General features: G+C 38.9%; 5 protein-coding genes across 10 annotated transcripts in view; 2 read left to right on the forward strand and 3 right to left on the reverse strand.

Moving 5' to 3' along the window:
• Window positions 1-1,064, reverse strand: part of LOC136269068 (leucine-rich repeat-containing protein 1-like) — a 3,392-nt gene extending 2,328 nt beyond the window's left edge. For 2 of the 4 annotated variants that reach the window (XM_066064527.1, XM_066064528.1), the window contains exons 1-5: window positions 843-1,064; window positions 708-796; window positions 622-654; window positions 184-315; window positions 78-132 (exon numbers count right to left, since the gene is read on the reverse strand). In XM_066064527.1, coding sequence (XP_065920599.1) covers window positions 78-132; window positions 184-315; window positions 622-654; window positions 708-796; window positions 843-1,064 — 531 coding nt within the window. Of the gene's footprint in view, window positions 1-77; window positions 133-183; window positions 316-370; window positions 655-707 lie in introns of all 4 variants that reach the window. The other 2 variants (XM_066064529.1, XM_066064530.1) reach the window with 2 other exon arrangements.
• On the reverse strand, window positions 1,052-2,743 carry LOC136269072 (JNK1/MAPK8-associated membrane protein-like). The gene is made up of 9 exons (XM_066064534.1): window positions 2,586-2,743; window positions 2,439-2,518; window positions 2,200-2,378; window positions 2,077-2,150; window positions 1,913-2,033; window positions 1,670-1,854; window positions 1,534-1,616; window positions 1,435-1,470; window positions 1,052-1,386 (listed from the first exon to the last, which is right to left on the reverse strand). Exons 1-9 carry the CDS (start codon window positions 2,596-2,598, stop codon window positions 1,141-1,143), a joined length of 1,017 nt encoding a protein of 338 aa, XP_065920606.1. The 5' UTR covers window positions 2,599-2,743; the 3' UTR covers window positions 1,052-1,140.
• Window positions 2,703-6,789, forward strand: LOC136269071 (protein phosphatase 1A-like). The gene is made up of 7 exons (XM_066064533.1): window positions 2,703-2,862; window positions 2,977-3,892; window positions 3,951-4,028; window positions 4,081-4,132; window positions 6,196-6,295; window positions 6,346-6,445; window positions 6,498-6,789. Exons 2-7 carry the CDS (start codon window positions 3,023-3,025, stop codon window positions 6,618-6,620), a joined length of 1,323 nt encoding a protein of 440 aa, XP_065920605.1. The 5' UTR covers window positions 2,703-2,862; window positions 2,977-3,022; the 3' UTR covers window positions 6,621-6,789.
• LOC136269073 (mitochondrial dimethyladenosine transferase 1-like) lies at window positions 6,718-16,612 on the reverse strand. 2 transcript variants are annotated; one of them, XM_066064535.1, is made up of 10 exons: window positions 16,457-16,612; window positions 16,163-16,326; window positions 16,036-16,098; window positions 14,623-14,758; window positions 8,590-8,738; window positions 7,562-7,642; window positions 7,468-7,509; window positions 7,286-7,422; window positions 6,968-7,238; window positions 6,718-6,905 (listed from the first exon to the last, which is right to left on the reverse strand). In XM_066064535.1, the coding sequence occupies exons 1-9, from the start codon at window positions 16,554-16,556 to the stop codon at window positions 7,118-7,120; spliced, it is 993 nt and encodes a 330-aa protein (XP_065920607.1). In that variant the 5' UTR covers window positions 16,557-16,612; the 3' UTR covers window positions 6,718-6,905; window positions 6,968-7,117. The 2 variants fall into 2 exon arrangements, with proteins under 2 accessions (XP_065920607.1, XP_065920608.1); XM_066064536.1 differs by lacking the exon at window positions 16,036-16,098.
• The window catches only part of LOC136269066 (uncharacterized), a 13,800-nt gene continuing 4,252 nt past the window's right edge, over window positions 16,574-26,121 (forward strand). Inside the window, exons 1-2 of one of the 2 annotated variants that reach the window (XM_066064524.1) lie at window positions 16,574-16,730; window positions 16,832-20,014. In XM_066064524.1, coding sequence (XP_065920596.1) covers window positions 16,832-20,014 — 3,183 coding nt within the window. In that variant the 5' untranslated portion in view covers window positions 16,574-16,730. Of the gene's footprint in view, window positions 16,790-16,831; window positions 20,015-26,121 lie in introns of both variants that reach the window. The other variant, XM_066064525.1, reaches the window with a different exon arrangement.

The raw sequence follows: 26,121 nt of genomic DNA on the forward strand, positions 1-26,121 counted from the left end.
ACTGTATACCAAATTGTGAGATATTAGTAAATCTAGTAAGTCATCCCTTTGCATGAACAATAACAGTGTTTGCTTACTGGAGTACTCCCAAGTTTTATCAACCTTGGAGGACACTGCTGTATCTGGGCATAGCTAAATTACAGCATAAGGTTTGAAGTGTTTACACTAGTAGTAGAGGTCTACCTGATATCAACACAGTACAATTGGTGAGTTAGGGCTAGTTCTATCTGAGCCATCGCTGATTCATAACCAGTTCCATGGGCTCGGCAGACTGAGTCCTTATCCATACGACAGCACACTGCACACCTCTCATACCTAAACACGTATGTTAACTACATTACATATAATTATACAAAAGGCATATACATACACTGTACTCATGTGCCTGCAAGTCAACACACTCTTGGAACCCCACAAGAGGGCTGTATCATGTCTCACAGGTGAATAGGCACCTGAACCTGTGAGACAAGTAAATCATACCTCCAGTAAACATCAGGTACCCATAAACAGGGCTGGGCAGACTGAGTAAAAGTTCTTGCTCAAGAAATAATAGTAAATAGATACCACTGAACATTAAATTTGAAACCTTACAATCACCAGGTAATCACACACAAGACAAACCTGCAGTTTCTCTTAGCTTCTTGTTCACGGCATCTAAAGAGTTCAAATGTGTACATAGACACTCCAAGTTGCTGTAGTATACTCACACAAGACAGGGCTTATGAAGCTTTCTTGCCAGTACAGAAAGTTCTGTACTTGAATTAGCTGCACTTGCCTCTTCATTAGTCTGCTTTTTCTAGTGAACGTACTATTGGAGTTGTATCTTCCAGACAAAGACTCACCGGCAAAATTAACATTTCGGCTTTATATAATTTGTTATCCTCCCATTCTGCTTTAGTATGTTGCCGAAACCTCCTTGATTTTTTACCTGCACCTCGACCTGAACGCGCCAAGGGACGAAGCCCTGCGCGGCGACCATTAAACGAACTCCACGTTAATGCTAATAACACCGAGACAATTACTATCGGAAGAACCGTACAGAATGCCGAAATAAAGTCCACCATTATTACAGTAGTTACAAAAATTGTACAGTTTATATGCGTAATCCCACAATCGAATTTTACAAGTATACAAGATATATCATGAAAGGGGTCCATTGTAGCCTCTTGGACGTGAGCCCCAAGCTGTGAGGTAGTGGTCTGGATTAGCAAATGTTGAAAGAAGTGGAAAAGTGACAAATGGAGTGATGGCTACAGGCAGCAACTGTAGCCGTAAAGTGTTACTGTCAATTTCATCTGTCAAACTGAGAATTCCCGTCATTGTAAAAAGAGTACACATTACACCAAATGACAAATAGAGTGGATTCTTCCACAACTTGAATGCAAACTACAAAAAAGTGATAAAAACATTCAAACCATTTCTAAAGGTCTTTACCTTAAACTTCACTTCATCATGGTGATATGAACTTTCCTTGGTAACAGGAAAATGGCATATAACATTACAAGCACTCCTAAGAAATAATTACATCCCTACCTCAGTTTCTTTCTGTGCTACAACTGATATAATTGCAAATACAATTGTGCCGGCTATTAAACTAAGATAATCGAATGAAAAATCTGAATAGGGTATAGATACATTATTACATCAATCTTCTTTGAAGATTACTCACAAATTAATCCAGCAAATATGGCATGAAACAAGACAACAAATGGAATCCAAATCAAGGAGTAAAAAATTGATGCTCTATTAATAAGCTTCTTTCTGAAGCACCACCTCATCAAATAGCTCGCAACACCGCGAAATAAGACAAGAAATAGCAGACTGAAGCCCAGAAATACAAATACAAATGAGTACCTGAAAGAGATCCACAACCCATTTAATTAATAATAATAATGATAATAAAAAAACTTACAATGGATGAACCACTTCTGACACACAGTTCAGTTCATGGACAAAATCTGGTATGGGGTTATAGAAAATTGGATAAAAATCACTAACTTGCTTAGCACCGCAGGATTTAATCACTACATCACCTAGAATTGCACATAACAGCAAATCCCCAGTACAGCATCATACCATAAGGTTCAAACAATAGTAACGTGAGTATTGCTGCTATAATACATTCCATAATACAAGAACAGGCTGTTATTCTAGGGAAGTAATATAATACACAGCACAAACTAATCATGTGTAACTTACATAATACTTAGCCGAGTTTTCAGTCCCTTGATTGCCTCCACGGCCAGGATAACAAGGTGTCCACTGAGTGTTAACAAAACCATGAACACAAAGAACATATAGTCTCGAAGATCAGCATCTTGATTACATGGAGTACAAATATCATTGAGTGTTGTAATTTGGTGTCCTAACGGACATGCCTGAGTAAAAAATATTATACTCAATTTATTGTGGATGCATTGAGAATTAATTTAAATTACCCTGCATAATGATTGGCACATTCCATCACCATTTGACAAGCGACCACAGTATCTACCCGGACACCCGCTCAACGTATCACCTGTATTGTGCGTTAATTAGAAATAGTGAAACATAGAAAGTCATTTAAATGTTACGAAACAACTTACACGAAACGTTCATTTTAAACTGCTTGCTCAGGGTTCAGCCACCTCACGGTATGACAAAACTAAATCAGGTTTCGAAACAGGTCACTCCTGAGTACCCGCCCTTCTATTAATAGTAAATTACGTAATGCATAACCCGATGATCCTCGACAAAATAAGCGGCAAGATGGCTTCTCCTTTCTAAACGTGCTGAACTTGACACCGCTAACTTACACCGTATTTGATACAATTGTGTTGAAGTAACTGGCGTGAAAATAAACCTTTTGCTTTTTGAATTTGGGTAGGTTTTACTGTTGTGTTATTGTGACAGTCAACGCACTCAACCTTTTGTGAGCCTCTAAACACCTTCAATTAATGGTAGTTGTACACGTGAGTTAGTTTTGGTTACATTTAGTGCACTACAACAACGACAAGAAACTGCTTAAAGAAAGGTTGAAAAAATGGGCGCGTTTCTAGATAAACCGAAAACGGATAAAGTCACTGACAAAGGCGAAGGTAAAAATGGGATAAGATATGGCGTTTCTGCAATGCAAGGATGGAGAATGGAAATGGAGGATGCACATATTTGTAATACAGACTTTGCTGGATCCAACGCTTATTTAAAAGACTGGGCGTTTTTTGGAGTATTCGATGGGCACGCAGGTGCTAAAGTATCACAATATTGTGCTGAACACCTGCTTGAGTCCATTACTGAAGAAATCCAAAAAGATAAGGAAAAGGACAAAACTGACTCTAAAACTGACTCTAAAACTGATTTAGAATATGCGAAAGTAGGAATTACACAGGGATTTTTTTCGTTGGATAAAAAGCTCAGAGAGCTACCACAATGGTCAAGTGGTGAAGACAGGAGTGGCACGACAGCTATCACTGTGATGGTTACACCATCAAATATTATTTGGGGAAATTGCGGCGACTCGCGCGGCCTCCTGTGCCGCAGTGGTAAACTAGAGTTTGCTACTGAAGATCATAAGCCTTATAATACTAGTGAAAAAGAACGGATTGAGAAAGCAGGTGGCACGGTGATGATGCAAAGAGTAAATGGATCACTTGCAGTATCCAGGGCTTTAGGAGATTTTGATTACAAGCGATCAGCAGATTTACCGGATGCAGAGCAGCTGGTGTCCCCAGAACCTGACATAAAGGTGAATGGACGAGATGAAAATGCAGATGAGTTCCTATTCCTAGCATGCGATGGAATATTTGATGTCATGACAAATGAAGAAGTGATTGCATATATCCAACGCCAACTGACGCTAACTGATGACCTAGCTCAAATATGCAGTAACCTTCTAGACTTATGTTTAAACAAGGTAAAATTTTCCATTGATTCTGGTAGTTTGTAACAATGCTTTTTTAAAAACCTTGTAGAATAGCAGGGATAATATGAGTGCTATTTTAGTCACTTTTCCCAGTGCTCCAAAGGTTTCACAAGAAGCTATTGAAAAGGTCAGAAACTGATTCATTTTGTTGTTGATGTTATTTTTGTTCATATGTACAGAATGAAGTATTGCAGAAGAAAGCTAAAGAAGCTATCGAGGCTAAAATACAGGGTAAGTATACTTTTTTTTATACTTGATAATTGTGTTGTGGTCAGCTTTTTTAAAGGCTATTTCAGTTATATAGAAAGTTTTCTGATGTTTGTTATGTTTGTGTAACTTGTCACCATGGAGACTGAATCAGTACTCACTTGTTGTACATACATGCACACATGGATAAAGACCACAGAACCCAAGGGTCCACAGTGACCCAACACCACTAAGCAAGACAAGTACAGTTGAGCGTTTGATCCTCCAGTTGACACCAGGGCATCAGATCCCCATTGTGTAGGACTGGAGCAATGTGAATAAAGTTCCTTGCTGAAAGAAACAACATCAATGTGGAACTGGAACCTTTGTATGCGCTCCATTGCATGCACGCACATACAAAGCTAGGGAAATCCTCCTGGGACGGGACTAGTAACCCACAGGAGACTGCACCATGTATCACAGGGTTGTGTGCACACAGAGCGTAAAAGCAAAGCCTACCTACGGCAGCCAGCTGTTGCCGTCTAGTGAACTGGCACTGAGATACTTGTGCACCACTCAGGCACTTGAGTCTTGTGCTGGCAAATCCTCTTGAGGCAGGACTAGTAACCCACAGGAGGATTGTCCAGGTCTTGTGGAGAAACTCCACAATGTTCCTAGGACAGTTGGGCATTTGCTTCCCCATTAAATGCCAGGTACCCATAATGTTACTTGACACCAGGCCACCAGGTCCCCCGTTATACAGCTGGGTACAATGTGAGTAAAGTTCCTTGCTTAAGGAAACAACAACATCCAAATTGGCATAACCCGGCATCGAACCTGGAACCTTTCGATTACCAGACTGTAGTGTTGCACTGATATGAGATTTTGCCAATATTCTGATAATGGGTATTGAATAATGTTTACAAGCTGATAAATGTAGCCAATCCGATATAGCAGAACATATCTTTTTGTAGCAATTTTTGCTAGAAATTTGATTGTGAAGGACCAATTTAGCTTGTTTATAGTAGCAGTATTGCTACATCAGATGACAGTATACTGAAGCAGTAATAACAACATTTGTGATGTAAGAAATGCAACTAAATGCATTTGTAAACATCATTTGGTGCACATGATCATGTATTTTTAAATACATACACATATCTGTATCTGCTGCTTTTTTCATTGTGGTGCCAATCCGATACCAATATACAAAAAAAGGTGATATATGGTTTTTCCGATAACTGATCCGATTATCGGTGCAACACTACCAGACTGATACTCTAGCCTAGCTATACTGCCTCACACATGCACACGCATGCACACACTACATACAGTACACTCACTACACGTGACTTAATTTTTTTCATCCATAACTACCTTAAATATTTCACACTCCGCATGCTTCCTTACTCTGAGCATATTTACCATTAAGGTTGGTTTCTGTGTAGAGTCAAGAAAAGTCCATGCTGGTACACTAATAGTCGAAAGTGGTTAACTTTTTATTACACGTCTATCTGTAAACCGCAGAGATTAACAAATAGAGCACCAACCTTAAAAATGCAAAGTGAAAAATCTGATCTGTGTACTTTGGAAAGTTATGATATGTTGCCTGGGACTTCCTTGTTATGTCAGTATAAGTAGTTTTCCAACAATTACGACCGTTGTAGCGAAAACCTGTCTAGTTCGTACCAGTATCTTTTCTAATTTTGAGGAGAGAAAAAATAGATGAAATAATGTATACCATAAAGAAGTAATAAGCAAGTTTTGCTCTATTACTCAGTGAAGTCTCAAATTGGTAAAACCTATATGACCACCATATTGTTTTCCGTTTATGGAGGAGAGTTTGAATCTTTTTCTTTAGCCTAAAGTGTGTACGCAATATTGTTGTCCTTTATCTTAAACTGGTGTGAGGGAGTAACTACAGGGCTAAACTATGCCAATTTGAGGCGAATACTTTGGGCCAAGTCCCAACTATGTAGTCCAATACTTCAGATATGGTTTAAGGTACCTGCAGTTTATTTTCAGTTTACAAAAATCAATGTATTTGCTCTTGAAACATTTTTTGGACACTAAATATAATTTTCTCAAAAATTGTGAAATTGTTATAGAGTATGTTGAAGTAGCCAAGGATTCACTAGATGTTGATGAACCTTATGTAATGCAGCAACTTATTAATACATTACCTGCAGAATATGAAGTACCTGCAAAGTAAGCTATTTCTAATACTGTCTGTCACTGCAATGAGTAAAATGTTTCAGACGACCTTGGATATCTGAACGATTACAAGAACTACGAAAGAAGAAATTTGACGAACACGACTTACCTGTTGATGGTCAATTTGATAGTAATCCTCTATATGTTAGTTAGTTTACTTAACTTGTCAGTTTGTCAATAGCTTTGTATTGTCTAGGAACCAGATAAGGATAAGGAAAGCTCAGTGCCAACTATAACTGAACTTCCACCTGACGAGACTAACAGCAGTTCGGATAAAGACAAAGAACCAGAAGCTAAAGATGCTATGGATGATAATTAGATGTGCTTGCTTTATATTAGTGTAGTGTTTTATCTATTACAATGCACCTGAACTGACAGTATAATGTTTGCCTAAATGGATAGTATAGGTACAAGCGTAATATGTCATATATTTTATTGAAATGTATTTTACTTTTCTTTGCTAAATAAACTATTGTACAATTTTTTAAGACTTGTCTCTTTCTTCCAATTTCTTTTGGAGCATGATCTGCTCTGCCAAGTCCTTTTTGTTTTGTGATCTTTGCTGCTGCCTCTCCAAGTCTTTCTTAACTCCTTCACGCATGCGCTGCAGTAATAAATCATGATGTGCGTTATATGGAGTAATTAATTTGATGGTGTCTTGCGTACCTCTCTGTCCAGCGCCTGACTGTGATGTACCATATAAACAATCACGCCCGTGAAGCAACTTGCAGCGATTATCGCTCCGACTTCTCGCAACATCTATCGACGAGCGCTAATTAGAATAGTTGCTTTGTATTTCATCGTAATTCATAATAATTATTGTACTTCAAAACATTCAACTATAATTCTTTGAAGTTCTTCGGACGTTGCGTTTCTGACTTGCTTGTTTGGAATTGAGAGTTTTTCCAGTAACTCTTTGGGTTTGGGATGATAATTCCTGCAGAAAGATCAACAGAATCCCATTTATATCAAAGTGTACCTTACTTTAGAGTTATATGTAATGTTTTGGCTTTACATTTTGTCAAATTTAGCAGCATAGAATCTGAGAATGCCTCACATCCGACAAAAGGCTGCTTAATTCTTGGCTCTAACTTCAGCACATCATAATCATGATTGAAACACTAAATACATAAAAGTACATTAGCTATAGATTTTAGTAGAAAAACCTTCTGATTTCTTGATCCTACTGAAAAATCTGAAGATGGAATCTGTAACAAACACAGTGATATTTCTTAAACTAACACTTCAAATAATTATTACTTTGAATAATGACTCAACATGACAATTCAGTTGGGCAGCGATTGTCATTGTGCTTGCTCCACTAGTTGTAGCAGTGAGCTTCTATAAAAATAGGAACACACACACACATGCAAACAGTCTATTAGAAAAAAATTCCCAGCCAACCAAAATATCTATGTACTTTGGTCAGACAGATTAATTAACGGGAACCATTATTGACAAGTGACAGCTTCACAGAAAAGGCATGCCATATGCATGTATCAATGTCTGCGTGCACCTCAGGACTATGCTGAAGTATCTACATTTGACAGACAGTGTATACATGGGACCATAATAATCAAATATATACCGATTACCAAGGTGTTCTTTTTCATGGGATCCTGCTACATTCTACCCTATGCACCAGAGCACTTATAGGGTACTCTGGTACATAGGGTATTATCCTAACCATGCATCATCCTGAACTTGTTAGTTGTGTTAAAATCTGTGTATTAAAGTAATGATGTGATTAGTGTATGTGTGTATAGTTTGTACCTGTTTATGCTGTACTTGTGTGTTTTAGCTCTAGAAAGTAAGAACGGCTCATGCCGATTACCAAGAGGATAATACATATCCTCTTGTACATCTATGTGAGTACTTGTAAGTTATTTATAATGGCTATACTGAGTCATCACTCCACTCAGTCAACACAGGCTTCTGTTTGAACTGTGTACTATTTGCTGAGTGTGGATTATCATGGGAACAGTAAGGCTTCAAATCACTGTGTGCAATGAGGTAAATTTACATCACAACTTTGATAACTAAAATTGGGAAACCATATTTTATTACTTAGAACTGCTGCTTGAATAAAAGTCACATTGTAACTATAAAAATAAACACCACAGCTTATAATACACCTGTAGTTGCCACCTTCGGCTTTTAGGTCTAGTATTATACTGTATGGTTTTCTCTATGTTAGAGAAATAATAACTGTCTACCAGTAAAATACAGTATTGAAGTAGTAATCATGGTCGTACTCATTATATCATGATACCTGGTCTGTTCCTTACCTGTGCCAGTTGCTGTATACACACAGCAATTATGGTAAACCTGCCCCATCTGAAGAGTCCACGTTGCCATCTACAGTTATTCAGCAAATGAAACATGGTCTTGAAATCATATTTATTGTTGAAAGTGGAGACCAAGTAGCCTGGTGAATCTGTAGTAGTAGCAGTAGTCATATAACAGTGTGATAGCTAGCCAATATGTACACACACTTACATGCATGTGCATACACGAGTGTGAACACACACACACACGCACGCACGCACGCACGCACGCACGCACGTACACTACAACATACATGAATAGAAATGTAAAAGTAGACAATACATATGACATTTAAAGACACACTTATGCATCAGGGTGAGGCTACACAAACAAAGGTTTACAATACAACCATATATAGGGGGCAGCTAGATGAAACCTTAAGATGATCCAACAAGGAAGACACATGACCTTAAAGCCATGTTGGTGAATAACATCCCATGACACATGACCACATAGCTCTACTGTGTCTTAGGCAATTTGCTAAATAATGGCAATAAAACCCCTCAATTAGAGGGGGTCATCATGGGTGGTATATGAAAACATTGTGAGTGACTACTATTTAGCATACTGTATATGTAAATTGTTGAAGGTGGAAAAGTTTCACGAATTTGTGGACTGTTAGCAAACAGCAAAACTTTTACTTTGAATATAATTTTTTTTTCTCCTTTCTCCACCTTTTCAAACACACTTTCTGTAACAACTTTAAACAGGCTGTAGGACCAGGTGTCCTACAGACCTTCAGTACTTGCGCTGTAAAGCCTTAATAAATACATAAAATAAAAATAATAGTAGTCTCGTCCAAACCCCCCACGTGCTTAATCATTCATGCATTGACCTTTGCTTGAGCAGCAGGACGAGACAATGAATTTAGAAATGATTTTATAAAGTTTTTCTGAATTTGTTGTAGAATTATTTTAATCGTGTAGGAAAGATGCTTGTGACATGTCTCTTTCTGATCCTTCAGCAATAGCAGCATCATCAAGGCAGCAAATGATGTAAGCCATAGAGAATTCTAGTGACAAGCATTCAGCATATTTGAAGCTTGATGATGAACAGAGGGCTACATGCTATCAGAAAACACACAGAACAGCATGGAAACATCAAAGCAATTTGTCAATTCACCGTGAAAGATTTTAAAGATGAAACATTAGGAAAGGATGGTTCATGGCTGGAAAAACTATACTTGGAACTGAAAGAACTGGAAATACAAAGAAGGGAGGAATATTACAAAATCGAAGAAAATGGGCCACCTGTTAATGCTTGGCAATACCATTGATTAGCAGGTACGGATATACTTGATAGAACTGAGGAGTGCAGGGGCATTGTAAACAGGCAGATAGCAATAACTGGTTTAAGGGGGACTGTCAGGAGGAGAGACAGGAGAATGCTGCTGACTGCATTCTCTGATATTGAACTGTGACCGAAACCATCTGAGAGTACATCTGTCTTGGTCTGTACCATGCAGAGTACTTTCGTGCTGGAATTACTACTAGCATTGGGATGATGAGCTAGCTGAAGAGACATTAATATAACTGGTATCATCATTGGTATTGCCAAGACTATTGCTAAAATTATAGCCTTTTGTAGAAAAAGCTTCTTATTTTTTCAACTCTTTGTCATGTACAATGAAACGAATTGTGCAAGGTACGTACAGCATCTACATCCCACCTTGTGGAAGGAAAAACGTCGCTGTTCAGTCATGGTGCAGTAAATGGAACTTGACTGGAAATATGGAGTAGGTGAAAGAAAGAACAGAAGTTGCAAGGTCCATCTAAATGTTACAGACTCAAAAAAAGAAGAGACTAACTGGTGGAAGACTTAAGCCAAAATACCCACAGATTGAGGAAGCACTGTCATCATGCAGCGAAGGAAAACGATCATAAAGTATTCATGTCACTACAAAGGCCATTCAGGCAATTACAAGGTAGCAGCACTCCTGAGGAACCAAGCAGCAGTAGTAGCAAGCCATTTGTTGCCAGTAGTGGTTGGCTCCATAATTTCATGAAGTGTTAGGGATATCCATTGCAAAGAAAAACAACAGTAGAACAAAGGTTGCCACCTCAGCTGACTAACAAGGTAGTAAGTTTATCATGAAGACCAGAAGCTGTAGAAAGCTCTCTACAAACACAGTTATGAATTGTCAGCCATTGGTAACATGGATGAGGCACCATGCTGGAAGGACATGGCAAGTCTCGTCCCCAGCCGCCCACACGCTCGATCATGCGAAGGTCATCTGGTGACTTTGGTCCACTTTCTTAGCCCTAGTGGAATATTGCTACAAAGATGTTTCTTGTGCTCATTCATGCTTACATTCAAATGAATAAACTTTTCATTCACTTAAAGGAGTGCTACTATATAAAAATTGCTGGAGTGACTAATGAATGCTGATTAAAACTTTATGTATGAAAACCTTCTTAGTATTGGACTTAGAGCAACAATCAACAGCAAAGAAGACCTTTAGACCACTACTAAGCTAGTTTTTCAAATGTACACTTTATTAATGTGCACTTCCTGGGCCAAGAAGTTGGACTAATGTCACCAGACAACCTTCGCATGATCGAACACGTGGGAGGCTGGGGACGAGACTAGGACATGGCTGGTAACACTACCATTGCTCTAACTGGAGCACAATCTGTTCCAATTTTCACCACTGGTCATGACAAAGCCAAGTTTACAGTGTGTTTTAACTGCACCTTCATAAATATTTTTAATGTATGCTTCTCAAAGCATGTGAGCAGTTCACACAGTAAACCAGCTAAACAAATGAACAACAAGCACAAGCTAGCATTTGCAAACTACAGATACTTGGTTAAATGCCACGGCTGCTACTAGCCTAGTGTCAATATCAGTGCAGCTACTATTCAAGGGAGGCATTGTAGCAGCTCTTAATGCAACGATTATTCCATTTGAGAAAGTTGAAAACAAGTAGGTTTAAAAGTTATCTTATTGCAAATTGTTCAAGGTGGAAAAGTGTAGCAGATGTGGTAAAGGCCATAATTCACTAGAAATTTTTGCATTTTAAAAATTTTTTCTGATTTTTAAAATTCCTAGCTACGTACCATGCACGTGCTTACCAAGTGTATTTAATTTTACCACGTAGCTACAGGGTGAGGTGAGTTAGTAATTAGCTATATGAGATGATAGATACCTATTGCAATTTGAAGATCATAATGGCAGAACTGACGGAAGAGAATTTGAAATGAGCAGCTGTGTTCGTGGGTATCGCATTTTTTCAAGATATATGGTTGCCATTCATCAGTGAACAGTTAAACTGTAGAAAAGAAATCAGCAACGCTTACATTTTTCAAGATATATGGTCACCATTCATTGGTGAACAGTTAAACTGTAGAAGCAATCCGCAAGATAATGGTTGCTGATATAAAGGATGGTGCAATGATGGTAGGGCATGTACCTCACTTTATATCAGCATTTGGCTCACTGTTGAGGTGCTTCTCTATTAGCTGTGCTCTCTGCACTCTCACCTACTTGTAACTTATGAAAGCGACACTTTTCCTCTTGGTTGACACAGAGTCTGCCATCGGCAGCTGCAGCCAGATACGTGAAACTTGAATAAAGCTGTGGTGTTTATTTGAGGGCGGAATTTACAATTATACTTATAACCTGCATTGCGGCCACTATTAAAGGTGCAGTGTTCAAAGAAAATAGAGTATACAGTTTATTATGGGTATCTTGGGATCAAACAAATGTGTACTGATTATCAAGGTGTCCTGATTTCCAAGGATACATTGGAAACAAGTGTCCGATCATGCAATTCTCCCTTCAAAGTTGTCAGATGGCCTACTACATACATCAAACATAAATCGGCAAAGCTAAAAACAAAACAGTCTAGTATACAATCTGGACAAGATAGGAGTCATTTGGAATTCTAATGTTACAGTACGGCATTGACACTACAGCCTTGAAATTGATACTAACAGCCACAGTTTGTCTCATCAACTTGCTCTTTCTTTATCTACTTTGCATACAATTTGTGGGTGATCCCCACCTGGGTCTCTCAATAGCGTACAAATCTTGTCGCATGTTCTACATAACTATATATTAGTACACATACCACTGTCCCCTCATGACCATTTAACAGTCTGATTGGAAACTCCTTTGGAAATCCCCAAGACCTCTCCTTGGATGCATATGACATTAGAATTTCACGGAGCCAAAAAAGTTGGGTGTGTGTGGTGTGTTAGTGACTACAACAATTGAGAAATGTTAGTTGGAGTGTGGATGCATATGGTGCCAGTAAGGTATTTGCTGTAATCTAGTTTGTCAAGTGCGTTTTCTGGAAAAGTGCAGTACACCAGACAGCAAGTTGGTGCACAGTCTGATTAAAATTAACTGTGTTACTGCTCCTTATAGCCTAGCCATGTAAACCCAGGTAATTAAAAATCTCAAAAGGTACAGTAGAAAATGTCTCTTCTCCTTCAGAATAGTTCACTTTCAGTACTCATAGGCTGCACAGTTGACCAAGGAAGTCTACAGTAACATCCTTAGGACTGGCAGCCTTGTTTGAGTATGGGGTGTGTCCTTGTGAGTACATAAGCATGAAGTGTCGTGACTAGCTCTTATAGTGCTGGTCCACAACAAAGAAATAGTCATTTCTTGTGACAGGTCAATTTTGACGTCACAAGATTTTCTATTATTGATGGAAGCCTAGCTAGTGATTTGTTCTTTGCATATATAGCATCACTTGTATAATCATTACAGCACAGCTAGCTGTAGATCTTGTATGCACACATACTTTACGATAACGCCTCTCTTTTACGTATATTCTGTTTCATGTGTGTCATCAAAGTCGTCATGTATGCCCCAACCATCAGAAACTTTCTCCCTCTCTGCAAACAGAATTTTGCTTTTACTGTGTTCATTGTCTACAGGAATATAAAAAACATCAGTCCTGCTGAATCATAACAGCCTACAAAAAATGTTGCTATTAGATTTTAGGCATTGGCTTTATCACAATAGGATTCTCACTATTTACCCTACACCCTACAAACTAAGAAATGTTATTACAGGTGCAAGACAAGCACACTTTAATGCTACAGTAATCTTTTAACCAGCAAAAATTAGTACATATCAAAACAGTCTCCAAAGTTGACCGTAGTGATGTACCTAACACTAAGAAATCTTTAAACATCTATACCACGTGAATGTCTTTGCAAAGTTGAAAATTACCACGATAATAATAGACTATACTTGTTATCATGCTAATCTGATAAATGATAATGTTATACATTATTGGACAGCTCTAGCTTACAAGCTATGACAGAAGTACATTTAAATAGGTCATGGTTAGCTGGATGTAACACTTTAAAAACTGAGTAACAAAAGTCTTCATCTCAATTAATCAAATTCTTATGTGGTTTCACACACTACATAAAAGAGAAATACAAACTTGGAATGTCGATATTAGGTGTCGAAACTAAATTGGGTGCAATATCAGTATTCCAGAAAAGCATGACCAGCTATGCACTACATGCGTACACACACACACACACACACACACACACACACACACACACACACACGCACACGCACGCACGCATACACACAAACATGCACACACACACATACACGCATGCAGAGTCTTCAGCAGCCGTGCAAAACACAGCTATTACTACCCAGTGAACCAGCACTGGGATGCCTGTGCACCACCCAGGCACATGGATCTTGTGTAGGTAAATCCTAAGACTAGTAACCCACAGGAGGACAAAGAGGCCATGGAACCTGAAGTTTCACAATAACCCCAACACCACTAAGCAAGACAAGGACAGTTCCCCAGTTGACACCAGCCTACTAGGTTCAGCTGGGTAGACGTGAGCAAAGTAATTTGTTCGTGGAAACAATAATAGCAACTTGGCATAACTGGGTAAGGCTCTGGCCATTTGGCTATGCTGCCTGACATGGCTATGCTGTTGCGTGCACACACACGCATGCACACACACACGCACGCACGCACACACCATACACATTATGCATACCTTTATCTGTCCAGTCTTTCTTAGGAACACCATGCAATACTCTATCATAAGTTAGTTTCTTTGCTTTTCCAAGGTCTAATCCTTCCAAGCTACAGTTGAACAGGTGCAACTGCCCTGGAAAATCTGACCTCAGCTCCTGGAAATCAAGAGATAGAACCACATACCACATCATGTATGCATGTACAATACTTTAATCACATGTAAGTATTAAATTAAATCCCACACAAAGGAGGGTTGCAGTACTATGGGATATACAGACAACATACTGTAATTATATGGTCCTAATTAATGCACACACGTGCACGCACACACACACTATAGTGTGTGTATGCGTTGAGCTGGATCCTCAAAAACATTTAATAACTCATGGATGCAAATACACACGATCTTGAAATTTGGCACACTTGTAGTACTGCTTGACCTGCTAAAAATATTTCATCGTTCAAATGTCTGACATAATATTCACAGGCAATCAAAATTTTCATGATACATTTCCTATGGGAAGCCATAAAAGTACAGTGTCCTTTCCTGAACTTGTAATGGAGCCAAACTGTATGTATCTGTTGTTGACACCTTTGCTGTTACCATTAATCATCTGGTTGGCTGAAATGCTTACTCTCTTAAGAAAAAATCCACTTTTAATTTTTAGCTGTTTTTCAGGATCGAGCTCAATTTGTACATACTATACCCTGTATCAAGTCCCAAGGTTACTGTAAATGGAAAAATTCACCATCAAATTTTTTTTGTCACTGGCTGTATTGACGAAAATTAAAATGATAAATCATTTAAACTACACAAACTTTGCACATACAAATATTAATAGTATTCCGTCAAATTTTTTTTGTCAATTATGCCAGTGACGAAAATATGTTACATCGAAATTTAATAGACAAAAAATTTCTATGCCAAAATTTTCCTGATTTATTTTACAGTATCAGGAACTTACAACACATGTCAAACTAGGAACTACAATTAGCACTACAAACACACAAATATGTAAACAAGCTAGTCAAAGAACCAGACATGAAATAAGACCTTGTCCACAACCCAGACTCTCACAAGGAGCTACAAACATCTTACACAACTTAGAAGTGATCAAGCAGATATAAACAAGTGTCTGCCAATCTGTCCACCATGGCTACAAGCCAGAAACCCCTACACTACCAATGCATCCTTATAAGGGATCAATTAATCCAATAACACCACTCAGTTAACACAGAGATGAATATTAGTAATTGGATTCTAAGAATAACAGATCACAGACACACAATGAGATGCACTTTTTGAGATCAACATGATAACAAAAAGATGCCAAACTGTCAAAAACTAATCAAGTAATTTCAGGTTTTTGTTTATTGTTGTGCATATAACACTTTCACTAACAAACTCGATACGAATACATGCAAGTCTCACTCCCTGTAGCTGTAATGCACATACAGCTTTTGTCCGACCAATATTTAATACAACAAAGAACCTCTGAAAGAATAACACTTGCACACCAAATCATCGTTCCCCAGTGTAGTTAGGAATGAGATTTCACCTCAAAATTGCTCTTCCAGCTGGTTTGATTACCATGATACTCCAATACTCGAACATCTGCAGCTCCAGCATTTAGCAATGCTGATGTCACTACTCCAAATCCAGGATTGGTTTCTACAATCACTCTATCTAGTGCTTCCTTGTCAAGACATTTTACAATCCTTCCTGTTACATTGTACATAATTCAGACACATATTAATTATCTCATGATTGTTTAATCAATAAAATATGTACATTGTATCCATGTGTAATTTCAGTTTTTTACAAGAGACAAACTACGCCCAAAATGGCATACCTGCAGCATCTTTGTTTTGAAGAATAGGTTTAAAACTTCTATTACCCCAGCTTCGACCAGCCAGAGACGTTACTACTTTGGCTGCACGTGGCGTTACCATCACAATCTATCTAGCGCTTCAAAATAAAATTTCGAGATCCACGGTGATAAATGAACGTTAGCATAAGTAGCTCCGCTCTACCTTGTAGTGAATCGTGCATTGTATAGGTTTTTACTCTGATTTTCCTATAGCCGGAGAAGTATTACTTACAAGCTTCGTCCATAACACATTCAGGTGAGCTAATTATGTAGACCCGAGTGTAGACCTGTGTCTTCACACTGGTGTTACTGAGGGTAAGACGAACTATTTAGTCTTGTATTATCTTTTTTGTACAGATGACGGATGCTAGTAGAGGTAACGACAGTCAATATGCAGTGATTGCTCCTATTTCGTTATCGTCTGACATCTCTCCGTCGCGACAGACCCGTGAATCATCAAACGTATTTCTTCAGGAGCACACAGTTCTTTCTGAGCTCAAGAACCGTGAGCGCTCAAGAGGACACGTAAAATATGTGGATTTAGAGTTGAGCAATGTCGACCATGAGTCGCGCGAAGAAGAGGAGCCGGTTTTTAAGAAAGAGACCACTCACAACCCCAATAAAGAAGACTGGACCTTTCCCAGGCCTAAGGCAAGAAAGACACCACCTCCTATTGTTAAACCAAAGCCAATTTCAAAGGCTAAATCTACTGCACAAATTCCGTTGTCAGAAGACTTGACGTCATCAGATCAAGGGCCAGTAAAGCAAAGAACTGCCTCAGAGTCTGATACTGTAGTACCTCCTAACAGTGTAAAGAGGCCCAGTAGAAAGGCCCCTCCACCGCCAAGACAGCTTCAACAAGTACAGTGTGATAAAAATATTGCTGAGGTACCTTCATCACAGCCACAGCCGTCAAGTAATGGCACGAAAGAACTAGTTCAAATTCCTCCACCATCTCTGCGATCACAGAGTAGTGAAAGAGAATTAGAACAAATTACTTCGCCATCTCCTCCACTTGCAAGTAAAGAACTTGTTGATGGAGTACCTCAGTCTCCTAAACAGCCTAGAGCTTCACCTCCACAAGACGGAAAAGTGTATCGACCTGTTAGAAAAGCTCCTCCACCTCCAAACAAATCTACAGAGTACATTAATGTAGTTAAAAATGGAGGGAAGAATGACAATGATGTTATGTTTTCAACCTTCTTTGTATCCCACAAGAAGAGCCAGTCATTGGGATATGTGAATGTGTTCCCTGCTAAAGACAGATCTCCTTCTCTGCCCCGATCTAGGGTGTCTGCATCACCTCAGCGTTTGGATGAATATGAAAATGTGACGAAAAAGAAAACTACTCACAAAAGTGATGAAGGAATAGCTCACAACAACAACCAAGAGTATGAGAATGTTGTTGTACAGCCGACTGAAAGTAATCCTAACAATCCATCCAGTGAAAGTAAACCAAATGTTGTTGACAATGGTGGTGGTGGCGGAATATGCCCTAATCAAGGAACAACGTCTAAAAGTAAAGAAAACACAAATCAAAGACAAGCTACAAAACGGAAAAGTATTAAAAAGAAGAAAGTTATTTCACCTCCACATTCACCACCACCTCCGCCACCACCTGGGGCAAATAGAAAGCTGATGCCATCTATGGAAATTGAGACAGATAATAAAGTGGTTGGGTCACTATCACCTCCCCCTCCTGGTCGAACAAAGAGACCAATGGGACCAGCCCCACCACCCCCTTCAGCTGCCAGAAGACCGAATGCTCCCCCACCCCCACCCCCTGACATGACACAAGCAGCATCATTACAAGTGGTGCTCCCGCCACCGCCTCCACCACCAGTAGAGACAGCAACAACTAGATCATCTGAGTCTGATGTACCACATGTAACTAAAGTACAAGTTTCCATTGTACATAATTCTGTTTCAGAACCAGAGCAAAATGACACTACTGCTGTTGTTACCCCAGTAGATGCAAAGACCATACAAGTGTCAACAATTGCAAGCAATAGTAAATTTATAAATAATAAATTATCACCAGAATTCTCCAAATCAAATTTGGCTAAACGTCCGCCAACTTCGCCACCTTCCATGCCTCCACCTCCACCCCCAACATTTCCATCAGCTTTTCCATCCACACCTCCAGGACATGGAGGACACATTGCATTTATTACATCATCTGATGTTGAGTCTGGTGAAGACAGCAATGTTGCTTCAGCTTCTGCTAGTGAGACATCCATGCAACAGCTACAGCAGGAAGGAGCCTCTAAAGATACTGAGGTGGCTGGCGAACTAGTGGAAGGAGCCAATAGTGATGGTGGTACATATTTCTTGCGGCAAAGTTCTAGAGAGTTGGAGCCTATTACAGAGTATGCTGACACTGAGTCATCTGGCTCTGTCTACATTACAAGAACTGTATCTAGTGAAGCACTCAGCTGGACTTCAGATGACCAGTTATTGTCAACAGAAAATTCTCCTCATGTAATAAAACGATTGGATGCTGGTGGCGATTCGTCTTCTTCTGAAGACTCCAGACCTAGGAACAATGTTGAATCTTCGCTAGTGTCTAGAAGGGAAATGGATAAAGTGGTTCCACAAAAAGTAAACTCTGAGACTGACAACAATGATATTGTTGCGAATGAAGAGACACACTTACAAGAGGAGCACATATCTGATAATCCAGTGTTGAGAGAGAAAGATGCCACAAGTACAGCCAATCCCTTCTGGTATCGTGAGAGCATGGTGATGGCTGTAAGTGGTGACAATGTAGTGAATCATGTGTCAACTAGGAAGCCTCCTGTCCCTCCACCAAGAAGTACCACACTTGGTCCACCACCAGTAATTCAAGATCTACTAGCATCACCTGCACGCTTCAGAAGAGTTGAACCAAAAACTGATGAAGCTACAAGAGATGAAGAACAGGGTGATATTGAAATCAGTCTTGTATATACAGAAGATTCTTTGACTAGTAATACGTCGTCGTCTTCCAATAGTGGTGGCCCAATACCTCCTCCGAGATTCAAACCACACAATTATACTGCTGAAGAACTGAAGCCACCTCCTCCTGTAGCCCCTCCGAGAGACAGATCGTCCATGACAGCTTCTTCAAGGACTGTCAGACAACCAACTCGTGTTCGGGCGGCATCTTTTCTAACGGTGTCAGCTGGAAAAGAACTAAATACAGTCAGTGTTACTTATATGGGCAGCAAACAGGTAGACCACTATGTGGGTCAGATTAATGATATTGCTAGAGAGTTACAAGAGAAACAATCGTCCTCAATAATCCTCTATATTGCTACAGAGAAGATACGCCTGGCTGCTCCCAATTCCACTGTTCTGCTTGCCTCCTTTGCTGTAGAAAACATTCTTGCTACAACCCTGTGTGCAATTAATAAGAGAATAGTGGGTATTCTAGTATGGAAGTCTCGATCTTTGCCTTCGTGGCATCTCATTCGATGCCCGGACAATCTTGTGGCTGTAGGCGTCTTAGAGGCTGTTCAAATGGCATGTGAGACAGTGAAAAGTGATGAAATTATGGAGGTAAGCTTGTGTTTTCTGTTGTTGATGACTGTTTAAGTTATTGAAATGAAAGTAGTATACAATGCATATTATTCTACTGTTTTGTGGTATTGACAATGTTTAGAAGTTATACCACTTACAAACATTTGTTTACAGTTAATGTAAAACGTGTATTTGGTGTGTAGTATATAACATTTGCAAAATAAAGTGTTTTTGGTACAAGTAGTAATCACGTACCTGACACATGCAATGACGACTACTGGTCCTGGAGGGTTGGCTAGCCATGGGTATCTGTTTTGTGTAACCAACCCCTTTTATTCTTTTCCGTTACTAATGAAAAGCAGGCGTGTGCCCACAGCCAGCCATAGGCCAGATATGGCCATGTGCCTGGTTTCGTGAAGTTGTTTTTGTAAAAATGTGTATGCGTGTGTGAGGCAGCATAGCCAAGTGGCTAGAGCATCGGCCTGTTAATCGAAAGGTTCCAGATGCAATGTCTGGTCATGCTAATTTAGTGTTGTTGCTGTTTCCTTGAGCAAGAAACTTTACTCACATTGCTCCATGTTACCCATCCGTTTAAATGGGGACCTGGTGTCAACTGGGGAAGCAGCATAGCTGTGTTTTGGACGGCTGCTGTAGGTTTTGGTTAGACCTGTGTGTGTTTGTTTATACCTACGTACTTAGGTTTGTCCTTAGTGTGTGTCACTTTTTTCCCTGCTGGACGATGGCTAATGGTAGTGAATGTGTAGGATCTCCTAAATTCAATAGACTTTGTAGGGGCCCATTTGTGTGTTTACTTTGCCAAGTTACTTAGTCAGTGCTGTTGTGTACTGGAGTAAAACCTATTCAGCTGTGTAGGAATGAAAGTTTATTAGAAGAATAGTACATGGTTTAGACCTGAATGGTGGGAAGAATAGTATAGTACCTCCTACTATAATGCAGTCACATGACTTCACATGTAAATAGTTTGTTTATAAAGGACTCACTTAAAAAGAAGAAGCCTCTTTGTTTATAAATGGTCTATGTTTTCTGATACTCTATTCTACTCCCTTAGCTTTAGTAACAACATAAATAAGCTTGTTAGTTAGTGTTACTAACTTACTATTTAAATGGCCACCAATTATTAAACCAGTGTAATATAACTGTCTCTTTATGAATCCCTTTACTAACTAGGTAAATTCTTTAAAAAGTTTGTAGGAATAGATACAGTAGTGGAGCTGTATCATAGTAACCTTGTGATTCAGTGATGCCTTAGTCATTTGCTACCAGAAGGAGACATTATGACTGTCCATGTGGATTCTGTATAGGAAATTGTGGTAATATTTTGTGCCAGAATATCATTTTCTGTGGCAGCCATATGCCACATTGTAGTCCTATAATAATCTTGGACCAGCATTTAAACAAGCCTCAGCCCTGGGTTAGTTTGTACCAGGCACTGAGCTTCAGGTGAAGTACAGTGTGTCTATTTGAAATGACGTATACAATCCAAAGCTTATTTGCACTACAACCATGTACATGGACACAAATATGGTAATTACATCATGCACATTAATTTTGATCACGAATAGTAGAAAAGTGTGCTTCAAAATTTGCAACTCTAGTGTCTGTAGAGGAATCTCTTTATAATGTACAACTGATAACAGTAAAAATTTGAGGTAAAATTTTATTGGTAATAGGGGTACAATATAGAGTTGCTTACAGGGTGGTTCCTAGAAGTGAAGCTCTACCAGTGTATGGGGGAGAGTGCATATGACTAGTATCTTTTTCACATATAGAGATATACCATGCATACTGTTCTTTTTCAATGATGTAGAGCATTCAAACAGTGATACATGCAAAGTATAGAAACTGCACATGAGATTGGTGGCTTCATCATACAAGGGATCATGAAGATTTGGGCTTTTCTGGCCAAAGTATCACCCTAAAACCAGCTTCACAATAACTTTATGACACCTTGGTAGTATTGGATAGGTATAACCAAGCCCAAAGTGCCTTCAGTATGACCTGAAACTTACAAAAAATTGCTGCGAATTAAAAAATAAGATTATTTAGTGGAATTTTCTACTGACTGGCTGACTAAATACCTTCAGACAAGCGTAACTCGATAACAGCTAAGGTTACGGGGTTGATTCTTTCATTTTTCGACGTTGCTTCATCCAGAGATGTACCTTTTGGCATACCGCAGTACGTACATTGCACGCACCATGGACTTACCTTAGTTACCTTTGTCCTCCCCTTTGTGTCCCATTTCTTTTTGCTGACAACTCAAGGTGTTGATTTGCAGTAGCTAGCGTGATGGCTATTTTCCATGGTGACTGCAGAGGTGCTTCTCATACTGTTTTTTGTTTGTACTTGATAAACTTCATCACAATCATTGAAGAGTATAGCAGCGTTGTCATAAAGGACGCTCGCGACTATGTCTGCTAAAGGCACCATTTTCAACTAAACTACTTGCCTCTCCACCTTCTTTGGCCTCACTGTAGTAATTAGAGTGTTGTAGTGGTTGTATTTCACCAATTGTGATTGCTGTCAGGTAGTGAATCCGCCAAGATAAGGGTAAAGACTTCAATTCGCTTCATCCCAAATGGCTACGTTTTATCGCAGATCTTTTGACCAAATCCATAGTGCTGTATCTCTGGAACACAGTGTTGTACCGACTTGTAATCACCACCATCTTGTTGGAAAGTTAATTATCTTTCAAATGGCGCCTAGTATAAGGGCATAGGGTGTTAGGTTTACACGCTGTGCGTAATATTTGAACTCATGTATTTTACGCCCTCATATTTAATGAATTAATCCCTAATTCTGTATAGCTATATTATACCCATGACTGGATTAGGGGTTAAATGTCCACTAGTATATCTGCAGGTGTAGGCGACCTCCCTTGTTTCCCTACTTTATTTTCTATGATCCCTAATCGAGCTTAAAATTCCTATCGCAGTGTACTTGTTAGTATTACTGTGGTCCTGTTAGTCAGGATATAAGGATACCTGTGTAATCTGGACACTTTGTAATGGTCCCAAAGTATCTGTTAGTATGTAAACTGACATAATCAGGACACTATGGTTGGTCCCAAGTTGCGTCCTTTATACACTTGTTTCACTATATCATTTGTTCTCTCGCAAGTTTTAGTAGTCCTAAGGGTTGTGTGTTGTTTTGGTGGTGTGTGATATATTTAAAATATATTTTGATATCATCATATTGAACTTTGACATCAATATTGCACTAGCTGGTTTTGATATTTATCATGTAGTTGATATTTTGCTGTTGTTGTAACTATTTGGTGTATGATTGTGCAGTCACGTTAGAAATGAAGACCAGTCAGTTCTGTGCAGTTTTATCCCCTTTTAAAGCTTGTCTACTAGTGCATGTAATAGTTATTTAAAGCATATTTATATAATTTCAGCCACCACATGCAATAAGATATTGTCAAAATCCAGACATCACACAGTAGCCTTCCATTAGAGCATTTGGTGCTGAGGATATACCTGTGCCTACTGCTCATAGAACTGGTTTAGTGCACAGGTGACCAAGGGTTTACAGTAACTATTGTCTTTCTGTGTGTGTATGTGTGTGTGTGTGTTTGTGTTATATAGTTTACCCTAGTATTGACGTTGTGATGATACAAATGTTTCAACTTGTTTCGAGTATCATAATAAAAAACATATTAGTGTGAAGGCAGTTCACATCAGTACTCACAATCTGATAGCTATTGCTGTTACAGTTTCAGTAATGGCTACTTTGATCTTCAAAAATTCATTCAAATTTATACACTGTTAATTGAATATCATCAGGTATGAATTAACGCTGTGTAAACTGGTAGGTGCTAGTAATTATGTCACAATTGATCAATATTTCACTGAACAATGATTACATGTTTAGCAAACTAGTTCACAGCTGATTGTAATAAAGAGTGCAAACATGTGTGTGTGTGTGTGTGTGTGTGTGTGTGTGTGTGTGTGTGTGTGTGTGTGTGTGTGTGTGTGTGTGTGTGTGTGTGCGTGTGTGTGTGCACATGTGCCTTTGTGTGTGTGAGTGTGTAGTGTGTGCCTGTGCGCGCACACATGCGCATGTGCATGCAAGCGTAGTATGTACACGGTGTGCGTGCTTGCTTGCTAAGTGTGTGTGTGTGTAGGTTAACTGTGCATACTGTGTGTAGCTTATCGTGTAGCTTTGTTTACACACTACACACACGTGCACATCACATGCCTCACTTACACACACACCACATGTATGTGTATACATAACTACCTACACAATGTTACTAATCCAATAATCATCAAGTTGCTTTTGTAAGTGGAAAATGTTAGGCATTCTAGTGTTTAACACTTTCATTTCCGTAGTAACCCTTATCAATCGTGTCATGCAGCAGACCATGGCAACAGTGACAGAAAGGAATTTAGAATAGAAGACCATAAAATGTTTGTTTTAGAATCATGCACATGATTGTGAATTAAAGTATGTAAATAGAAAACCTGATCATTTAGAGCAGTAAGGGTGCATTGCTATTGTTTGATATAGGTGTGTGTGATTCAGGTGTGCAAGTAATTGTTTGTGCTCTAGCAAGAAGTCTTGCCCCTTGTCAGTATTTTTGACAATTGCTTTACTTCCCAAAGTTAAAGCCTGTAGAGTTGTGAGAGGAAATTGAGCTATGACAAGATGACAATTTTTTCCCTCTTTTGCATGTAATAATTTTAAGAGTGACAAACTATCCAAGCAAGTAGGAAAACTAGTCTTGTTCCAGACAACATCTAACTCTATATAGCTGAGATAACCATGCTTTTCTAGACACACCATGTAATCCCACACAATAGTAATATTGATATTCAATAGCTAAACATGTGTTGTAGTTGATAAGTTGTCAGCTGTTCATATTAGCTTTGCATAGAGATTGAGAATCTATGTCTGTATATGGAATGCAACATATCTAGGACTTAGGTCCTAGCACCTGTCATCATCATTTTTATACAGTTTAGCTGAAGGATTGCAGCTGAATTTTCCCCCAATGTAATTTATAATTAGCTGACTATTTGCCAAAGTTATGTGCATCACTTTTTACAACAAAGTGGCTAAGACGCAGGTACAGTGTAGGCGATACCCATGATACAGGCAAAACCTGGACCCAAGCGTAAGATCACACTTTGAGATACTCTAATAGAGCAGTCACCCTAATATGGGAATTAATATTAATATACTGCTCTTAGGGTCACTTCAGAGAGTCTAATTTCCTTGAGGGAGAGTGGGGTGGGGTGGGGTGGTAACGTAGTATGCCTCATTGACATGCCAGTGTGCTTTTCACTATACAGTATACCTTCCCCCTATAGTGTGATGGTAGGCCCTGGAATCACCAACAGCACCTTTTAATGTTGTAAAGTTTACATGATTTGATATCACACTATCTGGTCAACCCAAGCGTCCTTTTTAATAAGAGGTTCACCCAAATAGTATTCTCTATAATTATCTAAATTTACTAATCTGAAAAGAGTGTACACTAAATAGAATATTTGATGTATCAATTGTCACAGTATGAATAGTATAGAGACTCTGTTTATGGACTGTCTGGTTAAAGTGATGAACAGTTCCTGTGCTTCCTAATTTTATCTATAATAGACAACAACTACCTTTGTAAAGGTAATGTTTCCTTGAAATTGGCTAGTACAAAAGTGCCCAGGGTTTCACTGTATATATTTTTGTGTGGCATTTCACATAAGAATTATCTGTGTATATATAGATTCATTTTATCAACTTTGCAAGTTGATTTAAAAAACTGCTTGAAGGCCTCATTGAAATAGGTTGCCACAAAGTCGAATGAAAATGGTTCTGTGGGAATATTTCTGATTCCTTGAATACTGCTTTCATGGTTGATGGAGCATGTATTTATATTTTCCAAGTCGTGGTCTGTTATAATTCATTATCATCAAGGCTGCTATTATACAGTTTGATTTAGTATGACAATGGCCTTTTTGACACCTGTCCTATACCTGTAGCTATACTAGTGGACATTTAATCCCTGAACTGGTATAGCTGCAGGTATAGATGACCTCCCTTGGTTTGTTTTTATTTCTGTAATCCCTCCTCAAATGTAAATTTCTAATTCACTTGTATTATCCTGCCAGTCATCAGCCTGTGGA

This window comes from Dysidea avara, chromosome 10, assembly GCF_963678975.1.
Source record: "Dysidea avara chromosome 10, odDysAvar1.4, whole genome shotgun sequence".
In the NCBI taxonomy this organism is placed as follows: domain Eukaryota; kingdom Metazoa; phylum Porifera; class Demospongiae; order Dictyoceratida; family Dysideidae; genus Dysidea; species Dysidea avara.